Source organism: Aedes albopictus, chromosome 1, assembly GCF_035046485.1.
Source record: "Aedes albopictus strain Foshan chromosome 1, AalbF5, whole genome shotgun sequence".
Taxonomy (NCBI): domain Eukaryota; kingdom Metazoa; phylum Arthropoda; class Insecta; order Diptera; family Culicidae; genus Aedes; species Aedes albopictus.
This window is the reverse complement of record NC_085136.1, coordinates 255,284,788-255,309,602: the sequence shown is the minus strand read 5'-3', so window position 1 is coordinate 255,309,602 and position 24,815 is coordinate 255,284,788. Positions and strand designations below refer to the sequence as shown.

General features: G+C 42.3%; 2 protein-coding genes across 3 annotated transcripts in view; one reads left to right on the top strand and one right to left on the bottom strand.

Annotated features, from left to right (window-relative positions):
• Positions 1-8,012, bottom strand: part of LOC109408290 (prolyl 3-hydroxylase sudestada1) — a 33,399-nt gene extending 25,387 nt beyond the window's left edge. The window contains exons 1-3 of one of the 2 annotated variants that reach the window (XM_019681558.3): positions 7,744-8,012; positions 7,183-7,370; positions 5,664-7,089 (exon numbers count right to left, since the gene is read on the bottom strand). In XM_019681558.3, coding sequence (XP_019537103.3) covers positions 5,749-7,089; positions 7,183-7,370; positions 7,744-7,858 — 1,644 coding nt within the window. In that variant the 5' untranslated portion in view covers positions 7,859-8,012 and the 3' untranslated portion in view covers positions 5,664-5,748. Of the gene's footprint in view, positions 1-5,663; positions 7,090-7,182; positions 7,371-7,743 lie in introns of those variants that run through there. The other variant, XM_019681556.3, reaches the window with a different exon arrangement.
• A 3,367-nt stretch (positions 8,013-11,379) lies between these two features.
• Positions 11,380-24,812, top strand: LOC109417729 (calcineurin B homologous protein 1). Its single transcript, XM_029860431.2, has 2 exons — positions 11,380-11,686; positions 24,046-24,812. Exons 1-2 carry the CDS (start codon positions 11,620-11,622, stop codon positions 24,546-24,548), a joined length of 570 nt encoding a protein of 189 aa, XP_029716291.1. The 5' UTR covers positions 11,380-11,619; the 3' UTR covers positions 24,549-24,812.
• Positions 24,813-24,815: the final 3 nt, after the last annotated feature.

Genomic DNA, 24,815 nt, shown 5'->3' with positions numbered 1-24,815 from the left:
TAAAAACTCTTCCAGGAACTGTGATTTTTCCAGGGATTTCTTCAGAAATTCGTTCGAGGATTTCTCCAGGAATTCCTCCAGAGATATCTTTAGAAATTCCTCCGGGAATTTCTCAGGCGACAGAAATTTCTCCCAGAGCTCCTTTAGAGATTCTCCCAGAAATTCATCCATAAATTGTTGAAGGAACCCCTACAGAGATTCTTACTAGAATTCCTTCAAGTATTCCGCCAGAAATTCCCAAAGGCGAACCTCCAGCAATTCCTCCAGGCATTCCTCCAGGATTTTATTTAGAAATTTCTCCAAAAACTATTCCAGAAAATTCTTCAGGAATTACCCCAAGAATTTCTTCAGAAATTCCTCCAGCAATTTCTCTAGGCATTGATCCAGGAATTGCCCCTGGACATCCTTCAGAAGTTATGTCAACAATTTCTCCAGGAATTTTTCCAGAAATTCTTCTGGAGATTTTTTCAGAAATTCTTCCAGGAAATGCTCCAGGAATATCCTCAGGAAAAGATTTCTCCAGGAAATCCCCAAGAAGTTCCTCTAAAGATTCTTCCTGGAAATCCTTTAGGTTTATCTTCATAAATTCTTCTAGGAAATTCCTGGAGGAATACCATCAGTATTTTTTCAGGGATTCCCCCAAGGACTTCTTTACAAACTTCTTCTAGGATTCTTCCAAGGATTTCTTCAGGAATTCCTTCGAGGATTTATTCAAGAATTCCTCCAGAAATTCTGCTAGAAATTCCACCATTTTTCAGAAATAGAAAAATAATAGAATAGAAATAGAAATTCCCCAGAATTCCTCTAGAAATTCATCCAGTAATTCTTCCAAGAATTCTTCTAGAGATTCCTCCAGAAATTCCCAAAGCAATACCTCTAGGAATTTCTCCAGGCATTCCTCCAGGATTTTATCCAGGAATTTCTCCAGTAACTTCTCTAGGAATCACCCCAGGAATTTCTACATGAATTCCCCCAGCAATTTCTCCAGGAATTCTCTAGGAATTGCTCCTGGACATCTTGCAAAAATTATGACAGCCATTCCTCTAGGTATTTCTCCAGGAATTTCTCCCAAGATTCCATCAGGAATTGCTTAGGGGTTTCCTCCAGAGATTTCTCCATGAAATCTCTTCAGGAAATTCTTTGAAGATTCCTCCAGGAAATCCTGCAGAAGTTTCTCCAAGGATTCTTCCAGGAAATCCCCTAGGGATTTCTTCAGAATTTCTTCAAGAATATTCTCCAGGAATACCTTCAGGAATTTTTCAGGGGTTCCTCCAGGAATTACACCAGGAATTAATCAAGGAACTCCATCATAAACTATGTCAGCAATTCTTCCAGTTACTCCAGGAAATCCTTCAGAAATTCTTTCTGGATATTTTCTAGGAATATCTTCTGGAATTTTTCCAGAAATTCCACCAAGAAATCTTCCAATTTTCCCTCCAGGAATCGCTACAGATATTTCTCAAGGAATTCCGTTAAAAACTCGTCCAGGAACTTTTTCAGGGATTTCTCCAGGCATTCCTCCAGAGATTTCTCTTGAAATCCCTCCGTGAATTTCTCAGGAGATTTCTCCCAGAGCTCCTCTATAGATTTCCCCAGAAATTCATCCACAAGTTGTTGAAGGAATTCCTCCAGAGATTCGTTCAAGGATTTCGCCAGCAATTTTCAAAGGAGAACCTCCAGCAATTCCTCCAGGATTTTATCCAGAAATATCTCCAAGAACTATTCCAGGAAATTCTTCAGGAATTCCTCCAGCAATTTCTCTAGGAATTGATCCAGGAATTGCTCCTGGATATCCTTCAGAAATTATGTTAACAATTTCTCCAGGAATTTTTCCAGAATATCTTCTGAAGATTTTTTCAGAAATTCTTCCAGGAAATTCTCCAGGAATACCCTCAGGAATTTTTCAGGGATTCCTCCGGGAAATCCTCCGAAGATTCCTCCAGGAAATCCTCCAGAAGGATTCTTCATGGAAATTCTGTGGGGATTTCTTCATAAATTCATCCAGGAAATTCTTGGAGGAATACCATCAATATTTTTTTTCAGGGATCCCCCCAGGGCCTTCTTTTTAAACTCCTTCTAATCCCACAGATTCCTTCAGGCATTCTTTCAAAGATTTATCCAAGAATTCCTCCAGAAATCCGCTAGAAATTCCTCCAGGATTTTATCAAGGGTTTTTTTTTCAGAAATAGAAAAATAATAGAGTAGAAATAGAAATCTCCCAGAATTTCTCTAGAAATTCATCTAGTAATTCTTCCGAGAATTTCCCAAAGAAATACCTCTAGTAATTCCTCCAGGTGTTCCTCCAGGATTTTATCCAGGAATTTCTCCAAGAATAACCCCAGTAATTTCATCAGGAACTCCCCCAGGAATTTCTCCGGGAATTGCTCCTGGACATCTTTCAGAAATTATGTCAGCAATTCCTCTAGGTATTTCTCCAGGAATTTCTCCCGAGATTCCATCAGGAATTGTTAAGGGATTCCTCCAGAGATTGCTCCATGAAAAATCTCTTTAGGAAATTCTTTGTAGATTTCTCCAAGAAATCCTCCAGATGTTTCTCTAAAGATCCTTCCAGGAAATCCTCTAGGGATTTCTTCAGAAATTCTTCAAGAATATTCTTCAGAAATTCCTTCTGGGATTTTTCAGGGATTCCTCCAGAGATTCCTCCAGGGATTTCTTCATAAATTTCTTCAAGGATACCCCCAGGTATTCCTTCAGGAATTCCTTCGAGAATTTCTCCTGGAACTCCACTAGCAATTCCGCTAGAAATCCCTCCAGGAATCTCTCAAGGGGTTCTTTCAGAAATAGGAAAATAACAGAAATCTCTCAGAATTCTTCTGGAGATTCCTCTAGATATTCATCCACCCAACAAACATTTTTGCTGTACAAGAGTGGAACAAACTATTCTTAAGCAAACTTCAGCTTAAGAAACTATTGTTCAGCTAGTTCTGTTACTTTGGCAGTAATTCTTTTAAGAATTCCTCCAGAGATATCTCAGAAATTTCCACAGGAATATCACTAGGAACTCCTCCATTTATTCTTCCGGGATGTTATCTAGGAATATCCCCTGGATATTTCTTCAGGAATACCTCCAGGAAATACCCCAGGAATTTCTTCCGGAATACTCCTGGCATCCTACAGGAATCAAGCCAGCAATTCGTCCAAGAATGTCTCCTGGAAATCCTTTTGGGATTTCTTCAGAAATTCTTTCAGGAAATGCTCCAGGAATACTTTGAGGAAATTTGAGGAAATTCTGCAGGAATACTTTGAGGAAATTTTCATGGATTTCTCCAGGAATTACTTCAGGGATTTCTCCATGAATTTTTCGAGGAATATTCCCAGAGATTCCACCAGGGATTCCTCCAAAAATTCCTCCAAGGGTTCTTTCAGAAAATCCTCCTTTAAAAGACACTACACCGTCTTCGGCCAGAGGCCGCACAGACTGAACCTAACTAATATTAGACAACGGACAACACATGAAACACCCAGTGGCCCAGTGGAGAATTTTCCGTTTGACGAAAAGTTTTCCCCTACTGGAGCGGGAATCGAACCCACACTCCGAGGCTTATGAGACACCTAAACGACTGACGCCGCTAACCGCTCGGCCACGTAGCCCACAATTAATTTCTCAAGGGTTTTTTTTTAGAAATTTCTCCAGCAATTCCTCCCAGAATTCCTCTGGAGTTTTCTTCAGAAATTTCTCCCGGATTTCTCTTAGGGATTCCAAGAGTTCACCCAAAAAATTGATCATGGAAATTCTCCAGGAATTCCTGCTGGGTCTAATCCAAGAGTTCCTCCAGGAATTACGCCAGGAATTTGCTCAGAAGTTTCTACAGGCATTCCTCCAAGGATTCCTTCACAATTTTCTCTTAGATTTCCTCTAGGAATTTTAGAAGAGATTTCTTCTGAAATTTTACTAGGTATTCCTCCCATAATTTATCTCCTGGATTAGTACAGGTTTATTTTCTGAAATTCTTACAGGAATTCCTTCTGGAATTCAAAAATTCAAAAATTTCTGGAGGACCCCACACCAATGAATCACTTTAAGGCTTTTTACGGCATCATCAGCATCGGCAGCCATGTTGGATATGTGGCTCGAAATTTCAAAGTGATAATTCTCTGCCACCAAAGCGAATATTCGTATGAAAAAATATCATCCCATATGCTCACTCGCAGTGATTGCGATGATACTTTTTCTGCCGCATTGCTGCAGAATTGACAGTTTTTTATCACTTCAAAAACGCGAGGCAAACAATCATTGAAAATTAAAAAGTCAATGATTCGTTTGAAAACGTAGTGACGCATTGACACCTTAATTTTGGACACTATTTATGAATCACTATGTTAATCAAATGAGTGATCCATAAACTGTGCTCACTTTTGCCGATTCATAAATTGTGGGGTTACTGTAGTATTGAAAGATAAATGGACGCATACAGGCACCAGGACATTCTGGGTTTATCCTCAAAAGAGTTCGTAATTTCCAAAAGAGTTCAGCTATAATTTCTGATGAATGTTTTGTAGAATTGACAAAAAAAATCAGCAAAATAATGTACGAGTAAAAAAATCCTTAATCTTCCAGAAATTCGTCACCACCACCAGCACCACGTTGATTTGTGTAGATCAGGCGAGCTTTTTTTTAACATATTGTACAAAATACAACAGGGTTAAGGGTTAAATAAAGCTTTTAAAATATAATGTTATTATTCTAATTGTGACACCGGAGCTTTACGGTTTTCGGATGTAGAAAACATACACTGTAGAACTGTGGTCTAGAACTAACTTTATTACTAATGCTAAGCCTTATATATATGAATGAATGTACAATACATTCTACCTGATTTGACTCATTATCTTTTGGGTCCCTTTCTTATTATCTCTACTTTGTTATCGCCGCCACTATCGGTGCGTCACTATTTTCATTACAATTTATGGGTCTCTTTCTTGGTCCTTCGTAGAAGATTAGTTTATGACGTAATTGTCTTGGGTAGCAGAGAATTATCAACTATGCGCATATTGCAACTAACAATATGCCATGCGGTGCGCTGTATAACTTAAGGAAAATGACAACTTGAGTTTGAAATGCAAATTGATTGATTCGCGTTCGTTACACTAATATTAAATTTCATCGTGTTGCGTTTAGTTATAAAAGCTAGTTGGTACATATTTACTAAGGGCGCTTGCCCACCCCCCCCCCCCCCCCTGACCAAAAAGCTGGCTACGCCCTTGGAAGCACCTCATGCTGCAATTGTCGACGAATGTAAGGAAGTACTTGCTGCCTCCTACGGAAGTCGTTTCCATGGGAACACACAGATCACTGTGGACGAGTTCCAACACCTCTGCTACTCTGGCCCCTTTGAATTTAAACGGTTTACGTTGATGCTTCCCTTCCAAGCACGGCATATTGGATTCGTCGAATTGCACACCACAGACCATACTGCGAAGTTGCTTCAAACTGTGTGCATTCAAGTGTCACACGCGGCGATGCCATAATCCGATGTCCTCCTTGGGCGTCGCGATGCACGATACATTTCGTTCGGTTTGGCGGAGACGATATAGTCCGCCTTGCTGATCACCAACAGCCACAATCCGATCGGTCTATAGCTGACAAAACAATCACAATAGCCCTAGTTATCATTCTAAAATTTATATGTAAAACGGCTATAGGGTACCCAACATGTTGGGATGTTCTTTCAAATGTGAAAAAATAACTTCATATTTTTTACAATTGATAGCAAATGTATCAACTCTTTATTCCCTATAGCTACACGCCAAAATGTACGTGTACGGATGGCCTCCACCCTCCGGTTGTTCCTGCTCCAGAAACACATTCTTCGAAACATACTTGGTGAATTTGGTCGTCCCCTCGGCCCGGTACACCACATTCAGAACATTATCCTTGGGGTAAACGGTCAGCAGCACCGGATCGTCCTCATCCGGGTCCGGTTCCGAATTGCTACTGGGCTGTTGCTCCCCGTCCGGCACCAGGTAGGTCACCACTCCAACGTTTTCCTGTGCGTTCAGGTACAGCAGAACATCCAGGGTGCTATCCGAGTACGACGACGGATCCCCTATGACGGTGTAGCAGCTCTTTTGCCAACGCTGCAGCTCTATGGCACAGGTGGGACGCTTCGCCGTCGGTCCGGCCAGGTCCAGTTCGGTGTAATCTTGCAGCAGACGGAACATGTCCCGGCTTGTGAACAGCTTGTACAGGTCCGAGAGGGGGCCGGATTTGACGGTGCTGAAGTCTAGGATGTCGTACTTCCGCAGATGCGCTGGACCTTTGATGGTCCAGGTGAGGTCGGTACTGGTTCGAAGCGTTTCGGACATCACTTCAAAGATGTCCGGCGTTAGGAATTCCTCCAGAGAGACCTCGGAAAACATTTCCACCTTTTTCTGGATGTTGTGCTTAACTTCGTCGATCAAATATACGTTGTTGATCCATTCCGGAAGTTGCATTGCTTCCGGTTCCGGTCCGAAGTAGTGTGTATCAACTATAATGGAAGTATGAGGGGCGTTCTCCTGGTCGACCGGACCATGGAACCACCCGTTGATCGTTAACCTAGGGTATTCAAAGGTCGTCACTTCTCCTACTTGGTGGAAGGATTTCTCGCAAACTTTGAAGAAAACCAACTGATTGTTCCGCGGATAAATACATTCCGTAACCGGAAACACCGGAAGAACATTCTCGTCGGCTTTGAACAGTTCCAACGCCCCGCCATGTTCCGCAGACCACTCCTTGTGACCTTCCCAGGGACTTAAATAGAACACAAAAGCAATTCTCCGGTCAGTCAGCAGATCATCGTGAACCAGCAGATAGTCTCCCGCGTTGTACATTGAACACGAAGCGGATACGTGGGTCAACTGAATCCCCGTTAGCTCTTGCATCAATGGTAAAACCCTCTCCTTCAGGTTCTTGTAAAACCCTGCCAAGAACTCTTTCCGAACCGCGCAAAGGTCCATCGTTTGGTAGAATTCGTACAGATCCATTTGTTTTCGCTTCCAGTCCATCTCGGTGAATTCCTGTTCCAATGCACGAGTCACCGAGCAGTCGCTTTCGTCCTCTTCCAAGAATCCTTGTAGGGTAGATACCTTATTAGCGATTACAAGAAAAAAGCATTTATTTAATTTTATTTAAAACATGCTTGACCAGTGCACGGTCGAATTACGTGCCAACTGACTCACCTGAAAGGGTTCACTCCGCAGCTGATAGCCGCTCCCCCGCAGTGCTTCGTTCCGTGACCAACTCTCACTGAACTGCTTTCGGAAGCCTTCTTCCAAATACTTCCCATTGATCGTGATTGGACCGCTTTCGATCCGACGTAACTTGTTACGATTGACTTCTGGATCATCTTCTGCCATTCTTTTCGAACCTGAAAGCAAAACAACTGTATTGTGAGGACAATTTTACGCGTAAGTTATTCCATAAGCAAATTATTACATTAGAATCACACTCACCCATCATTTTTCCAGACTTCTCAATGACGCGGATTAGGGGCACTTGAGGCACTTATGTTTGACAACTTTTATCACAATGCGTTTTCGATTCAATTCTAACAACAAGCAACAAAGTAAAAAGCTTATTTGAGTTGGGTTCCGGCAAAAATGTTGGTATTTTTGTGTGATTGAGCTTAACCACTATCTTAACGTTTCTAACATGCGCTTGTTCCGCGATAAGCCGGGATCAATCCACAAATTACAACTAGAAACCTAACAGGTAAAATAACTCGGTATGAATGAACTTACCATCTGCGGAGTCGGTTGTTATTGTTTTTGTGCTGCTGATGCTATCGACCGGAGGGTTCCGGAGCTCCGCTTGCTGCTGATCCGGATTCATCTCTGCGCTTTTTGTTTCGTCCATTGGAACACTACGGCGACTATCGATTAATCGTAATTTTCACACAATATTTACAGCAAAAAACTTGATATTTTCGATCAATTTTGCGGCAATCACAACAGAAGCCGCTCCCAAAAAAAGAGAAACGAATCGCGTGCTTTTGACAGTTGGTGCTTGGGTTTTGCTCCGGTTCGCCAGGGTCGAACTCTCTGGCAAAGTGAAACACGCACGACACTTCTGAAGGGCTGATGATTAGTTGGACCCTAGATTAGGGTGAGTCATCCATGATAGAGTCAGTCTAGTTAGAGTCTGGCGAACTGTCATTTTCGATCGGAGCCAATCGAGCATGACGTCACGGTGTAGCATTCATCGATGAGGACACTATGACGTCATGCTCGATTGGCTCCGGTCGAAAGTGACAGTCCGCCAGACTCTAATTATAGGGACTCTAATCCATGAGCGTTTTATTGCAAATGTTTTGTAAAGTTTTTCTTTTGTCGCGCAATGACTTCCTTAGCGGTTTTGAGACATCTTCGTATTCTGAATCTGCATGTGAAACTGAGCCGAAATCCAAATTTTCATCAGTTTTGGTGCCCGGGAACCTATTTAAAAATGAATTTGAAGTTTGTATGGGAGCGATTTGTCGAATCACCCCTCGTCGCATTTTGTACTGGGCGGAGCTGTCAAGCAGTTGCCCAGCTGTCAAAAGGTGATTTAAAAAATGTCTTTGAAATTGATTCTAAAGTATCAAAACCAAAGTTCTAAATATCTAAAAAAAATCATAGTGGCTCAGAAAAAGGTGCTCTTTTGCCTCGTCTTTTGCAAGCTTTTAGAATTTAAAAATCAATAAATTATTCAAAATTTTAAAACCCAATTCACGTGTCGGGCAGTTAGGGACCATTCACAAACCACGTAGACTTTTCGGGGGGAGGGGGGGTCTGAACAAAGTCTGTTACGTTTGTAAATTAGTTGTGACGTATGTAAAGTAGTTTTAAGAATTTTCCATGAATTGGACAATGCAATTCTTGGAAAATTCTTCGATTGTTGCATGGAGTGTGTTACGTTTGTAAATAATTGTGAACATTTTGTCAGTTGATTTTCCATTTTATACTAAGGTTTGTACATCTGTCCCTGAATTAGAATGTGCATTTGTAGTGCTCCAAACATTTTAGGAGTGATCCAGTACAAAACACACAAGCCGTCCCCTAACACGGACATCAAATTGTAGACGGTCTTGTGTTGTTGCTCAAATCAGGATGCCCCCTTAGGATTAGAAATTCCTAGATCAAAACAAGCTATGAATGCTATGAGATGCTGCGAACTAAAAGGCGAACTGCCAGAAAAAATACGATTACAGGATTGACTGATGGACCAAGAACAAAAATGAAACCTCGTCATCCTGGGTTCGAACTTAGTTATCTATTTGGATAACTGGGCACAATTTATGTTATGTTTTGCATGTTTGTGTTTTGTGCATTTGTAATGTTCCATTTTGTTTTTCGTATCTAAGTTCCCAGACGTGGGGCCCGATACGGAAAATAAAATGTACATTTATAAGGTTCCAATGTATTCGTTATATTTTACTTTTCGTATCCCACTAGCTTCAAAATATGGGGCTCGATGCGGATAATAAAATGCGCATTTGTAGGGTTCTTTTAGCAGTTGTCTACATTGTGGTACCCATCGGGAGCACAATGCATTTGTAGTGTTTCGCAAAACTTTTTTTCCGTTACAAGTCTATACAAATTTCTTTTTTTTTGTATGGAGTTCCATACAAATTTCTTTTTTTTTTTGTATGGACGAAAGTCTACGAGGGGGGAGGGGGGGTCTGAGATGGCCAAAATTTAGTCTACGTGGTTTATGAACAGCCCCTTATTGCGGAGATTCCTTAACTGGGGGCAAGACACTGTGCAATCCGGAGTAACTCTGAGCAATCCTGAGTAACATTTTTTGATCGAATCCATTCAGAAACGTCTCCACGAAGCGGGAAATCGGGCAAGACTGCTCGATTTTTCACTGGTATCAGGCAACATTTCGGGAAAACCAGAGTGATCCAGAGCTATCTAGAGGAATTCTGAGCAACACTTCGATAACAGAGTTACTCTCGCTGTATCTGTCTTGCCCCTAGCTCAGGATTGCTCAGAGTTGCTCCGGATTGCACAGTGTCTTGCCCCTAGACCGATGCTTATTTGAAGAATATCGTCAAGATGGTTACGGTTGGCAAGCTGTCGTTCCGTAGTTTGGATGTTCCAGGACTATCCGATATTCTGGAAATGACAAACGGTATGTTCGGGGTCAACGTGACTTCTAAGGAACGTCCACAAATTGGTGCTTTTGGGAGCTTCCGCCTTGCGCAATAAAATTGTCAAAGAACTTCGAGGGCGGATGGTTTGTTATCAGTTGGATGCAGCAACATGTCATAGGCGCAGCCTTTTAGGGACCACAGAGCAATTCGCAGAGGACGGAAAAATTCAAGTTCGAGTACTAGGTTGCATTGAGGCAAATGAATCTCATACTGCGGATATGTTGGCTGAAGAAACAAAAAAGTTGATGGAGAAGTTTGGTCAGAATGTTGACACCGCGTACGCCATGACCGTTGATAATGCGGCAAATATGAAGCGAACAGTCAAAAATTTAGCTCAAGAACAAGGGCTTGATTTTGAGGAACTTTGTTTTGATGAGCTTGTGGAGCCTTTGAGGTAAATTATTTGTTAGTAATAAATAGCAATTTTTACTTATCTTTACGTTTTCAGATGTGAAATAAAGCGAATGAATGCTCTGGAACCCCAAGGAGAAGATGAATCAGACGACGAGCCAGAAGCAGATATAGTTGCGGACGAAGATATCGCGAAGAAAATTACAGAGTCCAACATTTTGGATGTACAACCATGCGGCGCACCTAGCATATACCTAAATTGCGAATCTCCGTTGCATTAAAACTTACAAAGTTTTTGTAATTTTTTTTGCGCCGTATTAAACACTTTCCCTCGTTATCCGGTTTACTGTCAAGATCATCTTAAGATGACGAGATGGATCATTCCAGTGCCATCTGTGATGAGAGATATTATCTTTCCTCCAAACAAAGATGATCTCTTGCTCAGATGAGCAATGCAATGCCTGGCTGAAAGTCTCTCAAATAAAGATAAATCAATAAATCAATGAATTGCGGGTTTAGACGGGGCAAGTGAGACGATTTCGTTTGACTTGAATGAAAAAGTTCAACATGTTCAACTTTCGTTCAAGTCAAGTAAGTTGCTCATGTGAGATGATTGGTGGTGTTTACACGTTCAATTCGCATTCAAATGAACATTTTCCATTGACTTGAATCAAGTCACTTGCACTGTCTAAACCAGGCATAATAATAAATAATGAAAGTTTAAGAGCAATGATTGAGGATTCTGATGACGCCCCGTAAAGCCTTAAATCTGCGGGCGAAAATAATCGAACGTTTCTGAAGGCAAAACTTTGAAGTGAACGCAAGGTTGCCAGCTGGCTTCGGATTTTCAATCACGAAGCTGACGAAGACGAAAACCCGTTCGTTTGCGTGTCGTTCGCGTTCTCCTTCGTTCCGTTCCGTTGCGCCTTCGCTGAAAAATTTGATCAAAGTCAAAACTGTCGTGCTTCTGGTTGGAAGCAGTGTTGACGGTCTACGACGTCCGATTTCCTGCACTAGTGAGAAGCGAAAAAAAAGTGGTGTTTATTATTTTGTATTAGCAATCTTTGAACTTTGACTCGGCCAATAATTGGTTGATTGCGTCGCGACAGCACAAACTCCGATATTCGCCATGGGAAACAAGTCATCGCTGCTTCTGCGGGAGGAGGAAATCGCCCAGATTCACGAGGAGACGGGATGTAAGTATCATTGCCGTAGGTTCTCCAACCTTGAGAGGTATCGGTGTGCCTATGCAATTATTTTCATTTTGTGGGCAATTGGGAACTTAATGGATGGCCTGAATCGCCTACTGTAGGCGGGTTTGCATTCTGTGCCGAGGTGATAAGCGAGTACCTTCGCAGTAGGCGATTGGAACGTTTTCAATTTTTATACGGAGGGATTTGACGAGGCACCTTATCATACGAGTCTCTTATCAGAGAACTGCAGCAGTCTTTTAGGCTGGCACCTTGTGTAGTAGTTGTAGCGAGGTTTGATTGGCGTTTTTAATTACGATTTAGGTAATTAACTCGGCGAGGATGTTTGCTTAGGTGGGTTGACATTGTATGCACTAACTGTATGACCGTAACTAGCAACTTACACTAGAATATGTTCTTGATATAGCACTATCTCACGTGATCACCCAAACACTTTAGTAGAATAGTTCTGTAATGGGCTGAATTTTGCTTAAGAATGCTTGAGAAAAGTTTTCATTTCTCTTACAAACGTATGAAGAAATATAAAACTACAGATGGTTAACTAGTTTGCTAGCATTCTTAGAAGTTTTTTTAATTCTAGAAACTCTTTGTTGAGAATCTTATGTATTTCCGGTAGCTGTGTCTTCTTCGTAATTGGGGGTTTCAGTCCTGAGCACTCATGGTGGTGCAGAGGGCCGATATGAAAGATATCCATCCTGGGCGATTGCCAGTCATCGCCTTAACCTGTGACCAGGTCAAATTTCTGTCGACTTCCTTCATTTTCTATTTCTTGTTGAGGCTGCGCCGCCATGAGCCTTTGGGTCTGCCTCTGCTACGATGTCCTACTGGCTTCCAATCTTGCATATTTCTTCTTTTCCGCCCCTGCGTAGAGTGTGGCCGACCCACCTCCACTTTCGTTCCCGAATTTCTGTGGCTATCGGTTTTACATCGACGATGGAGCTCCACAATGGAGATCCAATTGTGAGGCCTTACTTACCTTACCGATCAGGCTAAGGCCGGGGTGGCCTCTGCTGTACATAGTAGCCGTCTCCATTCCACTCGGTCCATGGCTGTTTGTCTCCAGTTCCGCACTCTGCGTAGGGTCCGCAGATCGTTCTCCACTTGGTCGACCCACCTAGCTTGCTGCGCTCCACGTCTTCTTGTACCGGTCAGATGACTCTCGAGAACCATTTTAGTCGGGTTGCTATCCGACATCCTGATGACGTGACCCGCTCACCGTAGCCTCCCGATTTTCGCGGTATGGACGATGGATGGTTCTCTTAGCAGCTGATGCAGCTCGTGGTTCATTCGCCTTCTCCAAGTCCCGTCTTCAGTCTGCACTCCGCCGTAGATGGTACGCAACACCTTCCGTTAGAAAACTCCAAGGGCGCGTTGGTCCTCTGCACGTAGGGTCCATGTTTCGTGCCCATAGAGGACGACCGGTCTAATCAGCGTTTTGTAGATAGTTAACTTCGTGTTACGGCGAACTTTATTCGGTCGTAGAGTTTTGCGGAGTCCAAAGTAAGCACGATTTCCTGCCACAATGCGCCTCTGAATTTCTCTGCTGGTGTCGTTGTCGGCGGTCACCAGTGAGCCCAAGTACACGAATTCTTCAACCGCCTCGATTTTATCACTGTCGATATAAATTCGGGGTGGCGGGCGCGCTGATTCCTCTCTGGAGCCCTTTGCCATCATGTACTTTGTCTTCGACACATTAATGACTAATCCGATTCGCCTAACTGCACTCTTTAGTCGGATGCACGTTTCCGCCATCGTCTCAAATTTACGAGCTATAATATCAATATCATCGGCGAAACCAAGCAGCTGAACGGACTTCGTGAAAATCGTTCCACTCGTGTTTATCCCCGCTCTCCTAATTACACCCTCTAAAGCAATGTTGAACAGCAAGCACGAAAGACCATCACCTTGCCGTAACCCTCTGCGAGATTCGAAGGGACTCGAAAGTGTCCCTGATGCACATCACTCGATCCATCGTCGCCTTGATCAATCGTATCAGTTTATCCGAGAATCCGTGTTAACTTCTTTTCCCGATCAGCCTAGATAGCTGTGTAGTGTCGGTAGCGGTTAGTTCAACTGGCTAAGAATAGCACTACGGACCGCCTGTTCCAGTGGTAGGAATCCACTAATCAGGTGACCCCTAATTCATGGTGTTATGCGGCTTTACGCTTACCGTGCCTAGGAATGAATGGTTAGGGGGGTCTTATAAAAACCTAATCGCAAACGGAGCCTGTGGAGTACCAGGGCACCCTCCACAGTATTTGCCCTTACTGTGCTAACCGGAGCAATAGCGCGGTGGACCTTGTGTTTCTCCGAGACAATCAGCTGCCCTTCTTCAATCTCATACTTGAGGCTGAATAAGGGCGGGATTATGAAGATGTTATTAATTAGTTTAGATTTTCACCTATATGGTTTCGCATTATGCGTTTTACACAGTGTATTCTGTGCATCCTCGCCTTTGGCGCACTCAAATCGATACCAATCTGGCTTTATTGTTGCTGTTCTTTTTTGTGCTGTGATTGTTAAGAGTTTAATCTTACCTAGTTTGGGTAGTGGCTACGGTTAGGATAGCTCAGATCAATCTTCAGCACAAAAGAACAGCAACGATCAATCTTTGTAGACTTATGCAAAATGGTACAGCCCAAGTGGCGTTAGTCCAAGAACCTTACTTTCGTAAGGGGAATTTCTATTTAGGAAACCTTGTGAATCCGGTATTTGCTACTTTCAGTAAAAATGAAATGGCAAACTCACGTGTCATGCCTCGAGCATGTGTGCTTGTCAACAACGTAATCGTTGCTACACTCATCTCTGAACTAACTACCAGAGATGTATGTGCTATCACAATAGATGTATCTGTTGGAAACCTCAACAGGAAATACGTTTATTGTTCGGTTTATTTACCGCATGATGAACCATCCCCTACGGATGCTTTCAAGCAAGTCATTGCATACTGCACTTCAAAAGGCCTTCCGCTAATTGTTGGTAGTGATGCTAATGCTCACCATATAATCTGGGGCAGCTCAGACATCAATTTGAGAGGCTCCAGTTTGATGGAATACTTAAGTAGTACAGATCTTGGATTACTTAACATAGGCAACCGCCCAACCTTCATGGTATCTGGTAGAGAGGAAGTGTTAGACATAACGCTTTGCTCTAGCAGAATTAGTCATGAGCTGACCAATTGGCATGTGTCAGATGAAGAATCTTTATCTGACCATCGTTACATCTTGTTTGAACATGTGAATGTTACTTCGCAAACTTTGCGTTTCAGGAATCCCCGGTCAACCAACTGGGATCTCTTTACCGATTTGGTTGCAGCCAAATTTCATGGATACTCACCATCAATTGACACTCCAAGTGATTTAGATGATGCCGTTGATACTACAACGGCCTTCATCATGGAAGCTTTTGAAGAAGCCTGCCCTCTGCGGTCTGTGAAGACCACAAGAGGAACCCCTTGGTGGAACTCCGATCTGGCGAAGCTCAGGAAACAATGTAGAAAGAGTTGGAACAGACGACGTTCGGCTGGATCGGAGGCTTTCAGGTCGGCTCGCAAGGCCTACCAGAAAGCTCTTCGGTCTGCTGAACGATCCGGCTGGAAAAACCTTTGTACAAATGTTTCCAGTCTGAGTGAAGCCAGTCGATTGAACAAAATCCTTGCAAAATCTAAGGATTTTCAAGTGAACGAACTTCGTTTGCCAAATGGTGATTTCACTTCCTCTGATGAGGAAGTTTTAGAATGTTTATTCAGTACACACTTCCCCGGATGTGTGGATATTACATCTTCGGATGAACCTGATGTCTTTTCTTGTAGTTATGATTCTTTAGCTTCGGCTCGGAGTATCATAACTTTAGAATCGATTGAATGGGCACTCAATAGCTTTGCTCCTTTCAAATCTCCTGGGGCAGATGGGATTTATCCTATTTTGCTTCAGAAGGGATTTGATCATTTCAAACATGTTTTGAAACAACTACTTGTTTGCAGTTTTGCTACAGGGTATATTCCCAAATCCTGGCGGGATATTACTGTGAAGTTTATTCCGAAAGTGGGTCGCGCGTCGTATGAAGAAGCAAAGAGCTTCAGACCTATCAGTTTGACCTCTTTTCTTCTGAAAAGCTTAGAACGCATAGTCGATCATCACATCCGTGATGTTCATCTGGCCAATGTGCCTCTTCATGTGAACCAACATGCTTACCAATCTGGAAAGTCCACTGTGACTCTTTTACACAAAGTTGTTTACGATATCGAGAAGGCATTCGCTCAAAAGCAATCATGCTTGGGTGTTTTCTTAGATATCGAGGGTGCCTTTGACAACGTGCCTTTCGATGCCATATTGGAAGCCGCACGGGGTCATGGTATATCTCAAATGATTTCCAATTGGATTCACCAAATGCTCAAAAACCGACATCTCTTCGCGTCATTGCGTCAAGCGGAGATTAGGAAATTGAGTGTTTGTGGATGCCCCCAAGGGGGAGTCTTATCACCACTTTTATGGAATCTCGTAGCAGATACGCTATTGAGGCAACTCAATAATAGCGGTTTTCCTACTTATGGTTTTGCCGACGACTACCTAACATTGTTAGTCGGTATGTGCATCAGCACCCTTTTCGACCTGATGCAAAACGCTCTTCAGGTAGTTGAGGGTTGGTGTCGCCAATATGGCCTTTCGGTAAATCCGAGTAAAACATCTATTGTTCTTTTCACGGAAAAGCGAAACCGTAATGGTGTTCGAACTTTACGTCTCTTTGATTCTGAAATCAATGTGACTGAACAGGTAAAGTACGTTGGCGTCATTCTTGATTCCAAGCTTTCCTGGACACCTCATGTTGAGTTCAGAATCAAGAAAGCTTGTATGGCCTTCGGGCAATGCCGGCGAACCTTTGGTACAACTTGGGGTCTAAAACCCAAGTATATCAAATGGATCTACACAACTGTTGTTCGGCCAATATTGGCCTATGGATGTCTTGTGTGGTGGCAAAAGGGCGAAGTGAGAACGGTCCAATCAAAGTTAGGCCATCTCCAAAGGATGTGCTTAATGGCGATGTCTGGAGCGTTTTCTTCAACTCCCACGGCAGCTCTCGAAGTTCTCTTTGACGTTGCCCCACTACACATTCATCTCTAACAAGAAGTACTTTCTTGCACTTACCGCCTATGGGTACTCGGTTTACTAGAGGAAACTCCTGTGAACCGCAGTTCAACACACACCTCGTTGTTTCCACTTTTGGTGAATTGGGACAAAGTTGTCCTTGCTCCAAGTGATCTTACAATTGCTTGTAATTTTCCATATAGGACATTTTCCACGAAATTCCCTTCCCGGGAAGAGTGGACTTCTGGTTATCTGGAGAGAAGTATTTCAGACGGCATCGTATGTTACACTGATGGCTCCCTTCTCGAAGGTCGAGCAGGTGCTGGTGTTTATTCTCGTGAGCTAAGGTTGTATCAGTCTTATTCACTTGGCAGACACTGCACCGTTTTTCAGGCCGAAATCTTTGCTCTCATGTGCGGAGTGCAATCAGCACTTCAGCAGCACGTAATGGGCAAAGTAATATACTTCTGTTCAGATAGCCAGGCTGCTATTAAAGCACTTGCTTCGGCCAACTCCAGGTCGAAGATAGTTATCGCTTGTCGAACTCAAATTGAGGAGCTGAATTCAGCAAACGCTGTTCACCTTGTATGGGTACCTGGCCATTCTTCCATCGCTGGAAATGAATTGGCTGATGAGTTAGCTCGCACTGGAGCATCACATGACTTCATTGGCCCTGAGCCAGCTATTCCGGTATCCAAGTGTTGGGTGAAGCTTCAGATTGACACCTGGGCTGCCACTCAGCACAAACAATACTGGAATAGTTTGGAGTCATGTCGTCAAACAAAATTGTATTGTACTGAGCCATCTCTAGGGGTGGCAAAGTATCTAACAAATCTGTCAAAGCAGAATTGCAGCATGCTGGTCAAAGCATTGACTGGCCACTGCCGACTCAGTTATCACATGGCGAATATTCAGCAAGCTGATTCATTTGCATGTGATAGCTGTGAATCCGATTATGGAACTTCGTATCATTTAATATGTAACTGTCCAGTTTTTGCGCAATTGCGTTTCCGAGTACTCGGGAAACACTTATTAAGTGAAACTGACTTCAGAAACCTGAATCTTCAGGACGTTCTGTTGTTCTTGACCCGCTGTGGTAAAGAGCTATAGGCTCTCTTTACGCTTTATGCATTCTCACAGTGCCCTTCTCAGGGCGCTGTTCGAACCCATTGTGGCACGCTTATGCGTTATTACAGTGTCCTTTTCAGGACGCTATGTGAACCCATTGTGGTACGCTTTTGCGAGTATGACGATCCTATTCCCTTACCTGTCCTTTCCCATGTCCTATCCTTTTTCCTTCCCTTCTCCGTCAGGTAAATGATGAATAGGCTCGTGTTCATGGCGATGGCACAAATTTCCCGAATGGAGGAGAACGTGCCTCTAGAGCCGACCTACTGATACCTGATACCTGATACCGTGCATGATCTGCCATAGCTGTTCTCGATCAATTGTATCATACGTCGATTTGAAATGGATGAACAAGTGATGTGTGGGCACGTTGTATTCGCTGCATTTCTGCAACACCTGGCGGATGGCGAACATCTGGTCCGTTGTAGCGCGTTCACCCATAAACCCAACCTGATATTGCCCCACGAACTCTCTTGCAATCGATGATAGACGGCGGCATAAAATTTGAGAGAGTATCTTGTAGGCAGCGCTCAGTAGTGTGATCTCGCGGTAGTTCCCGCAATCCATCTTGTCACCTTTTTTGTACATGGGACACACGATACCTTCCATCCATTCCTCCGGTAATACTTCCTCCTCCCAAATTTTGGTAATGACCCAGTGTAGTGCTCTCACCAGTGCTCCACCGTATTTTAGAAGCTCGCTTGGTAGTTGACCTGCTCCAGCAGCTTTGTTGTTTTTCAACCGGCCAACTTCCTCCTCAATCTCTTGGAGGTCAGGGGCCGGAAGTCTTTCGTTCTGTGCACATACTCCTAGATCTGTTACCACGCCACCTTCGGTACTTGCCATGTCGCCATTGAGGTGCTCATCGTAATGCTGCCGCCACCTCTCGACCACGTCACGCTCGCTCGTGAGAATATTCCCGTGATTATCTCGGCACATGCCGGCTTGTGGCACAAAGCCTCTGCGCGATCTCGTTCTTCCTGCTGGCGCTTCTTCATCCGGAAGACTGAGTTCTGCCTGTTCCACGCCTGTTTGTAACATGCCTCATTCGCTCTCATACGGTGTTGCAGCATTCTCGTTTTTCAACTGTTTCGCCGTCGTACCATATACCAGCCATTTCTGTGATTCGGAGTCGCGAAGCCTAGTGCTGTAGCCGAGGTACTACCTATGGCGGATCGGATGTCCCTCCAGCCATCTTCAAGTGTAGCTGCGCCAAGCTGCTCTTCCGTTGGTAGGGCCACTGCTAACTGGTGCGCGTAGTCTTGAGCCACTTCTAAGTTACGAAGTTGCTCGATGTTGAGCTGCGGCGTTCGACTTCGACGCGTGGTGATAACTGTCGAAAGTTTTGTGCGCATGCATGGTACAGCGACTAAGTAGTGATCCGAATCTATATTCGCACTGCGGTATGTGCGAACATTGATTATATCCGAGAAGAATATACCGTCGATTAGAACGTGGTCGATTTGGTTTTCTGTTTGATGGTCGGGTGATCTCCAGGTGGCTTTGTGGATATCTTTGCGGGGGAAGAAGGTGCTTCGGACTACCATACCACGGGAGGCTGCAAAATTTACGCATCGCTGCCGTTACCATTCGATACGGCGTGCAGGCTGTTTCGCCCGATTATCGGTCTGTACATTTCCTCCCTTCCTACTTGCGCGTTCATGTCGCCGACATCGATTTTCACGTCACGCGGCGAGCACCCATCGTATGTTTGCTCTAACTGCGCGTAGAACGCTTCTTTATCGTCATCAGGTCTCCCTTGGGCAGTGGACGTTAATGTAGTTGAAGAAACGGCCCTTAACTCTCAACATGCACATCCTTGCATTGATCGGCTGCCACCCGATCACACGTTGTCGCATCTTGCCCAACACTATAAATCCTGTTCCCAGTTCATTGGTGGTGCCACAGCTTTGGTAGAAGGTAGCCGCTCGATGCCCGCTTTTCCACACTTTCTGCCCAGTCCAACAAAGTTCCTGCATCGCCACGATGTCGAGGTTGCGGGGATGTAGTTCGTCGTAGATTATCCTGTCACATCCTGCGAAACCTAGTGCCTTGCAATTCCATGTTACAAGTTTCCAATCGTAGTCCTTATTTCGTCGCTTGGGTCTTTGTCGATTGTATCGAGTCGTATTTTCTCCTATGTTATTCGCAATGGGGATTTTCACGGGTGGCTTATTGGCAGGGTGGCCACAGACTCGGGAAATTCGGGAAATGCGGGAAAAAGTCGGGAATTGAAATCCATCGGGAAATATGCGGGAATAAGTCGGGAATTTTATTTATGATCGGGAATTTTTAAAATGATGTGTAACTCCTCCAGAATGTAAACTCAAACCTAGATTTAGCACTTGATTCACTTCAAATCCAGATTCTTACACAGTTTCAGAAGCTTCACGCAGGAATTTCAAAATCCAAATGATGCAGTAGAGCATTGGATTCTGAATTACGAGTGGAATTATACGATAACAGGTTTTTATTGTCCGGATACTCGAGTCAACAATTAGACCTTAAAATTAGGCAAAACGTATTTCAAATCATAATTTTTAGAAATGAAGTTAAGAACGACTAAAAAACGTGAAAAAAGTATCGCAAAAATAATTTTGGTAGTTAAATTTGGAATGTTTTTATCAAAAATGCCATAAAATACTTCTCTAACATCTTCTTAGAAAATGTTTAGCTTGTTACTTCGTAGAAATTTTCTAAATGAAGAAGAACGTACCTCTGAAGCAGATCTACTGACACACACACACTTAATTTAGAATGCCGAATCTCGGTTTACAAATGCCGAGATTTGTTACTCAAAACCAGCTGTTCTAGATTCATTTTAAATCCTACAGAAATTCGACTAAAATTGGACCAAATTATTTTTTTTTGCAAAGATGTACCTTACCTATACTCTACGCATAAGTTCCCATCGAAAATTATTCACGAGTTTTCAAATAGGATTAGAAATAAAGCCCAGAATATCGAATGTTTCCTGAAATATCTAAAAAGAGCCTGACAAATTTAGTCAGAAATGTCAAAGTTTTGTTTTTCAGGGTTTGAGAATTTCTGTACAAATTCAGCTAAAAATTGTTTATAATAGAAAACCCTTTATGACAATCCTAAGATATTTTTAATATTTGAAAAAAATACGCTATCACGTTATATCCAAAGGGAAGTATTACGAAAAGTGAATATACCCCAAATGTTTCTCGCTAGGATCGAAGATTTGGACCTCTAGTATCAGAATCTGTGCGGCTTAGAATATTTCACGTTGGGTTTTTTAATTTTTGATTTTTTTCCTATTTCCCATATAAGGACTGTTCAATTTATAAAACGGACAACTTGCTTGTGCGATATCTTTTTTATTTTTCAATAAAATCATTATCAGTTTTTTGCATAACTTTCTATAGCTACTCTCAAATGTAGGAAAAATATAACATTAAGCAAAATGTTCTTTATTGTGTAACTGAAGCGATTTTCGTAAAACATCAATAAAAACCCATTTCTCAAAATTCGACATAACTTTCCACATACTTAACATGCACATTTTCATGAAGTTTTTAATGTATTGGAATCTTATACTATTCTACTAAAGGTAAAGTTCAATAGTTGGTCAGTAATAATGCACCAAGCATTCTCCAGCTTGATATAGCGAGTTGCCTTGTTTTCATAGAAATTATTAAAAAATGTTCATTTAGGTCCTGTGTTGCAATAGCATCACGGATTCGGCTAAAAATTTGTCCAGAGTAGTAGAATATTGCTCTCTGAATGATACAGAAGAGAAATTTACTTTTTATTGCATTTTTCATTAAAAATTTATTTCTTAAAGATGGTCATATTGAAAAATTCCATACTTTTTGCTCCATTAATGCAGATTTTCCACTCTAGCGAACCTTGTTATTATTTATTTTCAACAAAGTTGGTCCTATGTTATTGTACACCTTATTTAATAATAATCGGGTGCAAAGTTTTTATTTCCAACATCATTGTTATGCAAAATTTGCATTAGATTGCACGGTTATTTGAAAGAACCTTCAGAGAACGAAACTGTTTTGATTACTGTGTCTGTAATGGCGCACTGTAATTAAACCAGCAATGCTATTAAGACGCAGTTTCCTGCATTTAAAACCGCATTATTCCCACTTTTGACTGGATGCATAAAAAAAATGATTATTTAATAATGGCATGCCCTTTTTGCTTTACAATTGAATTTTATTCAAAAAATCGAATCTCACTTGAGACTTTAATATCTCAACATTTAATTCTCCAATTGAGTTTAAATTCTGCCATAATGTTTATTACTCATGCTGCTGCAGCATGGCACATACTTTTTTGGAATTAAAGACGATATACCATATGTGAACAGTAATTTTATATATATTTTCAATTTTCAGCAATCGAAAAATTCACCTCATTTAACACTTGACCGATTTTCTATAAAATAAAACTATTTTTATTTTATTCAAAAATGATTACCATAATGGAAGATGACGTACTGAACAACGAAACAAGGGTGGTTAAATTTGAACTACGCGTCTTCTTTTTATAGCCTTGTAAAGTTGTCCGTTTTATAAATTGAACAGTCCTTAAATATCGAAAAAAAAAGTCACTTCGAGGTCAATTTCATCCCATATAAAAATGTATGCGAAAAAACCCAAGATGAAATATTTGAAACCGCACATATTCTGAATCTAGAGTTCCAAAAATACGGTTCTAGCGAATACAGTTTGAGGTACATTCAATTTTTATAATACTTTCCTTTGGGCATACCGTGCGCTTGTGCTCTCATAGCAAAACTCATAGCAAATGTATCTTTAGAAGCCAGTTTCTTTGGACATTTTTCAAGAGTTTTGTCATATAACGCCAGCGAGTCCTTGTAAAAACTTTTATATATACAAAAGATTTAACTATGTATAATCTAATGGATTTCGGATAATTTTGAATCTGGTGGTTTGTATATGAACCTACGGAATTTAATTTTCTTCATAATTATTTGTTAACTCAATTATATTTCTTACCAGCAGAGTATGTAAGAAAATATCAATCATTTATTCAGTATTTTTGCAATAAACTTCTTCTTTGTTAGGAAATTCACCAGAAAACAGCCCAATAATTCTGACTGTAGGAATTATAACAGAATTACGTCAAGAATGCCGTCCTTCATACTTTCAGAATTCCTAGGATAGCGTAACAAAACTCTTTTAAAGAATTCACCAAATAATATTTTAGTTAGTCGAATAGATTTTTTGTTGGAAGTTCATCAAGCATTTCTTAAAGAGTTCACAAAAATCTTTTGGGAATTCCGACACATATATTTTCAAGTATAGGTTTACGTTTAAAGACATTCACAATAAGAAGCAAATTTCAATCATTTGTTACTTGTAAGTTTCTTTTGATGTTAACGTCTCCAAAATATTATAAACTGTCACAGTATAACAATGACACTGTACATATTTCAGTAAGTTTTACAGATCAACTTAAAAGTTTGGATTCTTGAATGTTTTACATTCTTCACAAATATATAAAGAAAAGTCGGGAAATTTCAAAATCAATGCGGGAAAAAGTCGGGAAAAATGCGGGAATTTCAATTTTGATTTTGTGTGGCCACCCTGTATTGGGCCTACACCAACATTCCTGTCTCGCCGGAGGGACATCGTGCCAGTTCTGTTTAACGTCCCCAACCAACACTAGGACGACCACGCTGATGGGACTACCACCTTGGATCTAGCTGGGCGTGGTGCAGCATTTCTTACTCAGCCGCTGGATGCCAGAAGAGACGCTGTTTGAGCCGCACCTCCTTGGTGAACAGACGCTCGGATCGTACCTCCTCAATCTAGCTGAAGTCAGAAGGACAACAGTGCCCAGGCTGCACTACCAGCTAAGCACACAACTCTTAGCTGGCGGTCTTTGTCATCGCTTGACCCGTGGAAGCATGAGGTAGGAACTTGTGAGGACCAGAGCTATGTTGGACGCTCTCCTTTTCGACTCACAGTTTTGCAGCCTAGTTTTTTTTTTTTTTTTGAAAAAAGAAAACCTTGAAATATTGAGGAGTTTTTAGCTGATGTGGCAGAAACTGTATCGTGTGAAAATCTCGTGGTGAATGACATTGTTAATTACAATCGCCACTTTGTTCTTGTCCCCTCTTTTCAGTTACCCCCAACCAAATCGAGCGCCTCTATTCGCGGTTCACCTCGCTGGATCGCAGCGACTGTGGAACTCTTACCCGTGAGGATTTCCTGCGCATTCCGGAGCTGGCCATCAATCCGCTGTGCGAACGGATTGTGCACTCGTTCTTCGCCGACAGTAGCGACGATCGGGTCAACTTCCGCCAGTTCACTCAGGTGTTGGCCCACTTCCGGCCAATCAAACCGAGCAAGGAGAACAAGCTGAACAGCCGCGAGGAGAAGCTCCGGTTCGCGTTCAAGATGTACGATCTGGACGACGATGACAACATCTCGCGGGACGAGCTGCTGAGCATTCTGCAGATGATGGTCGGCGCCAACATCAGCCAGGATCAGCTCAATAGCATTGCCGAGCGGACGATCGTCGAGGCGGACTCGATGGGCCAGGGCAAGATCACGTTCGAGGACTTTTGCCGGGCGCTGGAGCGCACCGACGTCGAGCAGAAGATGTCCATTCGGTTCCTGAACTGAAGTCGACGCTCGTGGTGTGATTGGTTTGCCAATTTAGGGCAATCTTAGTTCTGGTGAAAATCCGAATAGAAAGAATTTTTTTTTTAGTTTCAAAGTTGGAACTAATGCACACGACGAGCGAAAAAAACGAGAAGATGGAAGACGATCGATTACGGGAAGAATTTCCAAAGAAGATAATTTCAATGTTTGTAACTGCATGATATATGTAAATAGCGAGTAAACAGAAAGAGTATTACCAATAAAGTTAAAGTAAAATGTGTGTAATCC

Excerpts from the sequence above, each read along its gene's own strand:
- LOC109417729 (XM_029860431.2), top strand. The coding sequence starts at position 11,620 with ATGGGAAACAAGTCATCGCTGCTTCTGCGGGAGGAGGAAATCGCCCAG. Across the intron at positions 11,687-24,045 it reads GATTCACGAGGAGACGGGAT|TTACCCCCAACCAAATCGAG; the intron begins GTAAGTATCATT and ends CCCTCTTTTCAG.